Raw genomic sequence first — 10,225 nt, 5'->3', positions numbered from 1 at the left:
GTGGAGAGGTGGAGGAGATAGGCAATGTGTGCTGTGGCTGGAGCTATTCGCCCTTTAGAATGACCTGACCAAATACTGCTGAGAAAGAGAGAGAGAGAATGAATAAATGAAACTAAACAACTACAAATGAGAGATGTCAGATTAAATAAGAATGTCAGATTAATGTTCTATCATTAGGCAAAATAATGTAAACTACTTTTTAAAAGTTTTCAGTCTGTTTCGTTTCCAACCTGAGTAGATAAAACTGCAACTCGAAAAGGACCAGGGAGAGTGTCTTATTGTCTGTAGAGCATGCAACACAGCTGTCTTGTCATTCAATTTAATCTAGTTTCAATCTGGCCTTAAAAAAAACAGATCGAATACATGTTGTGCAGAATTGTAGTGCTAAACAAGAGGACGCCAGACGGAGAAGAGCGACATAAAATACTAAAAGAGTGGCAGGCATCATTTGGTACATCAGTCCTCTCTGGAATTAATACATAAAACTAACATGCAAAAGTTGCGTAACAAATTTGACCAGCTCAGTGATGCAATCCTATCCCACCACTGGACATTTTATTACGCAACGCTAATACAGTGCATGTCACTAGTGGTATAGATCCTCTGAGCGTCCTTCGCGCGCGCAACGCAAATATTGCAGCATTTCTCAATCCTCTAGCTTCAAGTCCACTTAGCGACTGCGAGGATCTCGTCGTGTAGTGCATCCAAACCGGCTACCGTACATGCAGGATCCAGCCACTTATCTAACATTTAAACGGTAAAGGCAGTCGATTCGGATAATACTAGGTTTTTGATTGCATGACAGTGTACGACTGGATGCTTTATCGAGTGTAAAATGTCTGAACAACGAAATAGTGATGGAATGTGTCCGATTTCCGTTTACCAACCAAGCAGTTTAGGGTGCTTTGCGCAGATTGTCTAGCCTATCGGATGGTTCCGAATACAGGTGTTCCTGGAAAAAAAACGCATGGTAATATTTCAGGGCATGCACATGACATAATGTTGTTGTAGGTGGAGACAACATCGTCAGCTCTGACACAAGCATCATCGCCGCTTCATCTGCTTTCATTTAACCGCGTCTCTCCTTTCCTACCCACGGCATCCCTGTCTGACGGAGGAGCCTGACGGCCGCTAGGAGAAAAGGATGCTCACCGTAGCCACGACAGGACTGCGTCTGACCCTGAGGTAGCCATCGATACAGTTTTTGACGAAGTCATTTCTATAACTAGCAGTTTTTTTCTGTATAGACAAAACACGCGGATTTTGCTTGTGTCGACCGTGCTCTTTCAAACAAGGTCTTGAGAGATTTGCGTTAGCTGTTGCGATGATAAATCGCGTAATGTAGGCTACGAATACACTGTGGTAGACTGTCGCAGATAAGCTACTAATTCATTAATTTCTGTTTATTTCATCAGAAAGGACCCAATTGCTAAAAACTGACTGGTGGTGTGCCAGTTTGAATTGAAGAATGAGTCAAACACCAAAAATGGCACTCTAAAGGTGTGGAACGGGTAGTTCGTGTCTTCAACCTGCACGGACGGTCGGGAATTAAGCGTAATACCGAAATCCTGTATTTGACTTTGAGCCACTGTTTTCCGCTTCGGTAACACAAACCGCTGTGGACATAATGCTTTGATCTTGGAGCAGTCTCAAATCTCGGAGAACACAACTGCCTCTGAAACCTACCTGCTCCTGAATTTAGCAAGTGAGCTCTGCCCCGTTATCACCCATTTACAAACTAAGTTTTATAGCAGAGTAGGATATGATACCAGGAGCTGCTGCAACGATGTTACCTTCCTCTGAAGCTGCGAAACTCTACCAAAAGAACTATATCAGGAACTCCAGCGCCATTGGACTCCTGTGGTCCATTTTCACTATACTTTTTGCTATCTTGAACGTGGTGGTTTTCATGCAGCCGTACTGGATAGGGGACGGCATGGACACACCTCAGGTTGGTTACTTCGGCCTCTTCCACTACTGTATTGGTGACGGGCTCTCCCGGGACCTTGATTGCCAGGGAACCTTTACCGAGTTTGCCGCCATCCCTTCCACCGCGTTCAAGGCCGCGTCCTTTTTCGTGGGAACATCCATGGTCCTTGTGCTCTCTTGCATCGGCTGCTTCGTCCTCTTCTTCTTCTGTAGTACGCACACAGTTTTCAAGATATGCGGATGGATGCAGCTGGCCTCAGGTGAGTGCCCACCTGACGAAGTTTAGTTAATGATGGAATCAGTGTCTGTAGGAATGTTACCGGTTTACACAATGATAACAATAGATATGAACTTAGTAAAGCCATGTATCGAGTTTTCATCTCGGATTAAGGTGAAAATGTGTAAATTTACTTTAAGAGCTGTTGTAGAACATTCACCATACATGCACAAGGAGATGAGATCTTGATCAACTTTTGCCACATTTGTACAGTGTGTGTGTGCGTGTGTTTGTGTGTGTACATCTGGTGTTCAGATCAGAAGTTTCAACATACTTGCCATATGTAAAAGAAAGAGTTATTCTAAAACCAATTTTTATAGTGTATGTATATTTTAAATTTTTCATATCTATGATTATTATGAAGCGATGAGCCTATTTTATGAAATAGTTTTTGGAATAACTATTCAGCTTTGCTAAAGTATTGCCCTAGATTTTTGCTAGTGGCACTGAGGATTCTGCTTCCCCCTCAGCATAGGAAGACAAACCAGGAAAATTATCGTATCAAAGTTTAAGTCAAGAGTATAGCAGCCTTTAGACAATAGCAAAATAGACAGCAGCTACTTGGGTAATTATAGTTTTATGTAAAAATGTAATGAACATGATTTAGGATAATTCATTAGTGTAATGAAAATCACAATATCCATTCTTCTGCAAATGTCATCACATCACCCTCTGTACCTTTTAGAAAAGTATCTAATGTAAGTATTATATAATGCACTTACCATTGTAGATAAGTGCACAGTGTGCACAGTGCACAGTGTTTCAAGGGCAGATGTATTTGATTATGTTAATTCACAGTCCCTGAGGTAGTATGAAGATTTTCTTTATACTTGAATACAAAGCTATTCAACAGCCAGGAATAAATTGATTGTTTACCCTCCAACAGCAATGTCTGTCTCAGCTGAAACTGAATCTCTAGCAGTGTTTCACCTTTCTGCAACAGTGCAGGATTTACAACACCAACACAAACTGCTTGTACTGTCTAGTAATGCAACACTTCTACCCAGTCCTGTAGTGTGCTGTAGTAACATGGTACTGGTCCCAAGGTTTTTACCTTCAAATCATCATCATCATATCATTCTCTCCGTTTTTTATTCAGGGACAAACTGACTGAGCATCAAGCTCTTTTACAACAATGCCATGAGTTTATAAAACATACAACAACAATAATCAAAATAACAAAACAAGAACAATAAAATGATAAAAAATAAAAAATAGTGAGAAAAGAAGAGGGGATATATATATATATATATATATATATATATATATATATATAATTTAAATAATAATAATATAATAAAATATCTAAATATTAGTCAAAACAAGAACATTGTATAACAGCCATACCCTTGAATTGGTCTAGTGACACAAACCTATCTGATTTGAAAAATTCTGTTTGTTCCATTTATTAAATGCAACAAATGTAAAAGCTAATTTACCGAATTTCGATTTAATTTGAGGAGTTTCAAGAGATATAAATCCAGTTTCAGACTCAGACACGTGTCTTGTTGCATATTTCACACGCCTGATTTCCACCCATCAAGCAATCAAATTAGATGGTCTTCCTAACATGATCAACCTGATGTTGCGTGTGATAATGTATCAGCAAATTGCCACATATGAGTCTGGACCTGCCAACGTAATCCACTCCATCAGTAGACACTTCAAGATTGCCCTGCCCTGGGTGTGGCAAACCCTCACTGCCCGACCTGACACACTCCTCCCGCTCCCGAACGCCCATCGCTGGTCGCCGTGGGTCGCCGAGTCGCCCGAGCGAGCAATGCAGCACACATGGCTGCAAACAGGAGGCAGAGAGGAAGCTGAGTGGCCCAGGAACCCATGCATGCAGCGAGCGAGCGAACGAACGAGTGCAAATGAGGGTATGTCTTGGGAAAGGCAGTGCTTGATCTAGCTGCATTATCTGGGATTTAAATTAACGCTATAGCCCATCCTAATGAGCCCTCCACTGTGCCAGGGTCTCTGCAGCAGTCACCACCATCAACCCCCCATCCCCCATGCCCTCATCATTCCCCCAGCCACCTCCGCAGTAGCCCAGTGAAGCCGCCTGTCAGTGCCAGGGAGAGTAGGGCGCTCAGAGTAATGAGACCCATGCCACTCTTCAGCCTCAACCTACATGCAGCATTTTGTGTTCATAAGTTTGCCCGGCATGAAGCCAAATGTCAGGACTGCTGCTGGTTTAATAGTTCCCTCACACCAACCTCCCTCAGGCTTGGTACTTAAAAAAATAAAAAGGACACTCTTGAAAGACGCCATGTTTTTTTGGAGGGGTTTGAATGGCACAGTACCTTCTGGAGGACTTTGAAAGGCACAGTACTTTCTGAGGAGAATATTGAATGGCTCTTTCTGCTTTTCTGAGAATGTTGAAAGGCATGGTGCTTTTTTTGGGAGTTTTTTACCCAGGACAAGAATCATTAATGTCTATGGATCAGTCAAGGTCAGGGGATTTTAGAGGGATTTCCAAAGCATTGTCAGGAGCACTGCCCACTTGCATAGCTTTTCTCTCTCACAGTATTTTGATCAGGTGCCTGATTGAGGAGGGTCTCCACAGGACACCTCACCCAAGTGTGGACGGCATACCCTCCCAGTTGTCATAGCGATCAAAGCACATCATGGCACCTTGCTCTTTAGGGTGGCACACACACACTCACACGCATTCACATCGCTTCTCTCCGGCCTGAGACCTAACACCTCTCATTCTCTCTCTTCTCTCTCATTCTCTCTCCTTCTCTCATCATCTCTCATTGTCTCTCCTTCTCTCAAACTCACCTCTCTCATTCTCTCTCATGCGTACGGCCAGTGGTGTGTATGAGTGTGGATTGCAGCATATCCAGAGGCCAGCCCAAGCCATTTATTGTGGAAGAGCAGAGCAGTGGCTAGTCCGCAGGCCTGCCCGGCCGCTTGCCTGCCTTTCCAATAGACCTGGTCCTTCCTGAGCCTTATGCAGGCTGACAGCTTTAAGGAATTTCAGCACCACTGCTCTCAGGGTTGTCAGGGAATGTGAGCCGCTACACGTATCTCGAAGAAAAAGGCAGAAACATTCCCGCGTAGAAACTGTAAAAAGGTTGCATGTTTAATGAAAGATGAAACCACCCACCCAGAGATCTAAGCAGCAGCACAGGGGGTAGCTCCTTGAGTGTGCTCTGTTTTAAAGGGGTGAGAAAACATAATTGTGTTAGCTATGATTGCCTATGATGTCTAGACTTAATGTGTATAATGGTTCTGTTGTCATCTCCGATTTCTCAGAGTATGCATGGGGCTGGTGTGATGTACTGTATGGCCTGTTAGCTTGTATTCTAAAGCACCCGTTCACTCAAAAAGGTTCATGTCAGAATGGAATCTTAAATCCACCCTGGTTTACCCTTCAAAGTTCTGGCTAAAATGGCATTTGGCATTAGCCAAATTGTTGTAAGCAACAGAGGGCATCATATATTGGCTATATATTATCACAACACCAATAAAGCCTTCACATACCCCATAGGACTGCTCTTCAACGTCTACATACAGGATCTGTCCATCTGCTCTGTGCATCTCCCGTGTCCATACTCCACTCTCACATTAATGCTTCCCTCTGATATCCCCTTCACTGCCTCTCTTTCCCTTCCACATATATATATATATATATATACACACACACACACAGTATATGTGTGTGTGCGCGCGCGCGTGTGTGTGTGATTACTCTGTACAGCCCATGTTACCAGCTTTTACTCTTTCTATCTTTTACTTGGTCCACAGGGTCCTGTGCGGAAAGAGAGCTAGCGGAAGAAAGAGAGTGAGTGAGAGAGAGAGAGAGCCAGAGCCAGAGCAAGAGAGAGATAGAAAGGCAGCAAGGGAGAGAGAGAACCAGAGCAAGAGAGAGATAGCGAGAGAACAGGGGAGCAGATCAGCACATGTTCTCCACCTCCTTTTCCCAGCCACCCTGCACACTGCGCACCAATTAACTCCAAAATGCAAAGCAAAGCTGGCAGTGGCCTCCGAGGCAACCAGACCGTGAGGTCAATGATAATTACCTCAACGCCTTTCCCTTTTTCTTTTCATCTGTTCTCTTGTGCCGCATGGTTATTTTAAAGCCCTCCCTGCAGTCTGTCGCATGTGGTGTGGTGTGTCTGCCTGTGTAGACACAGAGTCGCCATCATCCAAAAGGAGCAGCGTTGCATCATGGTAGCTGGAGCGCTAGCACTCAATTCCCATCTTAGTGTGTGTTTCTGTGGTACGATGACAGAGTAAGCACGGAGCATCTCGCTCTGTTCGACACGGTTATAAAGACTGGGGCTACTGCCTTACAGTACATGCACAACAGAACCCAGTGTATATATAGCAAGAGACCTAAAGCTTCGTTAGAATTGAGAAATAGACCAGTTTAGTAGTTGTTTGTGGTTTGCTTAGTCATTTCTGGAATCCTTTGGGAGCTTTCGGTGAATTTAAATATGTGGTGGTCTTGTTTTCTAGCTCATGGGAGTCTTGTGAGTCGTCGTACACATATTGGTTTGGGTGTGTGTGGGTATTTGTTTGCGTTTGTGCATGTGCACATATGTGTGTTTTTGTGATGAATTCCGGTCAGTCAAAACACAAAATGCCATATCAGGGTTATTAGCCTCAGCCTCTGACGGCTTGTGTGGGCTTCCTTTTTGCCAGCGACTATTTTTCTTAATGAATATCATTTTGGAACAGTTCAGAAGCCTGTTTTTTTTTTACTGTTCTCTATGTTGTTTCCTAGATCCATTGATCCTTCCTGTCTGTAAGCACCACAGCTAGATAATTCATTCTAATAATAAGAGCATTTATGCTGACCATTTTGCCTTACCACTTCAGCCTTCAGCATGCTCCTGGGATGGCTCTGTGAAGGCCCCTGGTGAAAAATATTCCATGCATACGAAATTAAATGGAATTATTTAGATAGAAAGAACAATATTGCATCATTAATTTAATGCACTCTGAGATCTTTTGATCTGACCTCTAAAAAAAATCATAGCAGGAATTTTAGTGGAAAAGAAGTGTCCTTAATTGCAAATGTCTTCCAATTAATATTCTCCATAATTATCAGGGTTAGTGGCCTCAAATCTTGTGTTGTGGGATGTCATGGTAAGAGGAGCTGTAAGGACATTATTGGAGGGGCAGTATGGCCCGCAGCAGAGCTGAGGTCATCTCAGGTTGGTGGTGATGTTTGCAGACAGTGTGGTGAAGGTTGAAGAGGAAGCTGAAAGCACAGTTAGGTCCTGAGGGGCCAGCTAAACAGGGGTGAACCTGGCTCTTACACACACGCATACACAGACATACACGCGCACGCACACAAACACACACACACACACACACACACACACACACACACACACACACACACACACACAAAATGGACAGTCGTCAGAGCGTTCCAGTCCTCTTTATGAAAGAGCAGACTTTTTTAGTTCTTCTCCTGGTGCACAATTGCAGAGGAAGCTTGGCCCTGTTTATGTTTAAAAGCCCATAAAACAATACTTTTTTTATTCATTTGTTTGTTTGTTTGTGTGTGTGTGTGTTTGGGTTTATTGATCCATTTGTCTTGATGCAGCACTACAGTTGATAAATGCAAGATGTATATAAAGCTAGATTTCAACCAGGATCAAATAGCTCCACATATTTTGAACAGATTTCTTCATGGAGAGTTCAAAGAGCAGGCCCATTACCAAGCAGGCTGTGTTCCACTTTTGCTGGCTCCACATCAGAAGACAGAAAATGTTTCCACAGTGTTAAGAATCTTTACTTCAGTGCCAGACGACTACAACAATGTAACCACTCTAGTGATTTGGCTCTTGGTCCGTTTAAGAAGTAAGGGTTTGTGTAGGTACTTGGATCACACCATTTTGTGGTATAGACAACTGTTTCCACTGATTGTTGAAAGCATTATATTGTAATTATCCTTTCTTTGGCAGGGACATTTGCCCTCTGCTTTGGAGCACCTCCACTGCTTTGGAGCACCTCTTTACTGTGAAACGGAGGTGGCTAGTCCAGTAGTTGATCTGAAAATTGAATATTTTGAAACTGATAATCTTTTACTGAGCGGTTTGGTATGAAATCTTGCCAAGAAACATAATTTGTGGCAGATGCAGTTGCAAATGGTATTAAAAAAGTGTTGAGCTGTTTTAAAAAGTCTTGACAAAAGTTTGAGATACAGAGAGTCTCATGAATGTTTCAGCTGCTGGGACTTTCCCTTCGCAGGGGTATGACCTCATTTCCCCTTTAAGAGTCAAACAAGCACGCCACTCCCTGAGTGAAGCATATCTATCCGTGTGACAATGAGAGAGAGCGAGAAGAGACAGAGGAGGAGCCTCACCTGGCCCTCACACTCCCAGCTGGAAAACAGCAGGCGTGCAACTCAAGCGTTTTTTCACTGATTGTATGCTGCAGCAATTAGCTTCCATTAAAATCAATATAGTTAGCTACACCAGATGTGATAGCTTCCACTATAATCAATATAGTTAGCTACATCAGATGCAGGGCTTAAAGTGTTCAGGCAGTATGCCCTAATTCAGTCGTGGGCTGTTACGTTTAAGATTTGAAAATTAGATCCATGAAATAACTGGCCTTTAAAAATAAAAATCTGCCTACCTCTATTGGAATTTATTCTATTTATTTACGATACATTATTCATTCACAAAGAAAAATGTGTGTCCTTAAAGATTGGATTTTTTTTTTCTCATTTTTTAAATTAAGGCATTAAGATAAATTTCCAAAAGATGATTTATGGTGGTTCCTAGAGATAGAACATGACTGGGGGATGTGTGAGAGGGATGCTGTGGGATACATGAGGCAATGCTGGGTGATCTTCCCAAAGGGCAACTTGATGGAACCCATCAACATGGCTTGGTTGTGTATAGGCCCCAACTGCCATACCAAACAAGCCAAACCAATGTGGCTGGTTCCTTGGTGATGCAAACAGATTGCGTGTGACTGACTGTTAGCCTGGAGACTCAAGTGTGCCCTGTCCCTTGGAGGGGAGACGGGGTTGATCACTGTGAGAGTTTGCCAGTGATTGTAAAGGCCTGATCATATGAGCCTGGCCCTGAGGCAGACCTGTTTCATCTCCTAGTGAACAGAGCACGGGGAGCAGGAGCCGCGTCTGTGTTAATCTTTCATAAGGGAGGATGTGAGAGAGCCACACACAGGCGTATTGTTGTCAGTGGTACTGGTGGGAAACTGAGGGGGAACTGACTAGAGCTCTGCTCTTCCAAATAAGCTGTCCACTAAGGCTGCCCAACAGCAGTCACATACACACACACACACACACACTTAACCTCCTAAACTGATGGCTGGAAATGCCATTCACTTTATAATGACGCCTGTCACATGGGCCGCTTGCTTTCCTTTGCATCGGCAGAAATGTCAATTCCCCTGAGACAGTTTTATGAGGTATGAAGTGTCAGCCCAAGACACTGTTTGTGTGTGTGTGTGTGAGAGAGAGAGGGATTGAGTAACTACAGCGCTAATGGAATGTTAGCGTTCTTAACCGTATCACACAGGGGAGTTAACTTGAGGCAATGGAGAGAAAGATCCAGTCATCCATATCATTGGGTTTATAAACAGTCATGTATGTAGGCCACGCTACTGAAGTATACGTTGACCTTTCCTAATAGTCTCATTCACTGTCAGGTTTCTCAGAAAACTGTCAATATTTCTACCCCAGTCAACCCTAAATTTCCTAAACCCTAAATAGCCCTCGGGATAAATAAAGCATCTCTCTGTCTATCTATCTAACTAACCTCACCTTCAGAGATTAATTGGTGTCAAGTCTAGGAATCTATCTGTGGTTGTGTATCTAACCCTCATGCGCAGTTTATTGCCCTTCTACTGTAAATAAGCAAGACAGTTGAATTTGAGTAAAGGGGTGCACTTTCTTAGTGACATCAAAGAAGAACAATACATCCTCTCTGCGAAACCACCGAAACATGTATACCTTTCTGCCATCTATGTACCTTGCTAATTTAGTTTTGTGACATTGCTTTGCAAATACAGCTTAACACA

The 10,225-nt window shown here is 43.1% G+C and overlaps 1 protein-coding gene across 2 annotated transcripts in view; it reads left to right on the top strand.

Moving 5' to 3' along the window:
• Nucleotides 1-607: 607 nt before the first annotated feature.
• LOC121724597 (LHFPL tetraspan subfamily member 3 protein-like) overlaps nt 608-10,225 on the top strand; it is a 33,820-nt gene continuing 24,202 nt past the window's right edge. Inside the window, exons 1-2 of one of the 2 annotated variants that reach the window (XM_042111273.1) lie at nt 608-1,185; nt 1,416-2,189. In XM_042111273.1, the coding sequence (XP_041967207.1) occupies nt 1,763-2,189 (427 nt within the window). In that variant the 5' untranslated portion in view covers nt 608-1,185; nt 1,416-1,762. Of the gene's footprint in view, nt 2,190-10,225 lie in introns of both variants that reach the window. The other variant, XM_042111275.1, reaches the window with a different exon arrangement.

Source organism: Alosa sapidissima, chromosome 11 (genome assembly GCF_018492685.1).
Source record: "Alosa sapidissima isolate fAloSap1 chromosome 11, fAloSap1.pri, whole genome shotgun sequence".
Taxonomy (NCBI): Eukaryota; Metazoa; Chordata; class Actinopteri; order Clupeiformes; family Clupeidae; genus Alosa; species Alosa sapidissima.
The sequence above is the reverse complement of the archived record's forward strand: the minus strand, read 5'-3'. Positions and strand labels throughout refer to the sequence as shown.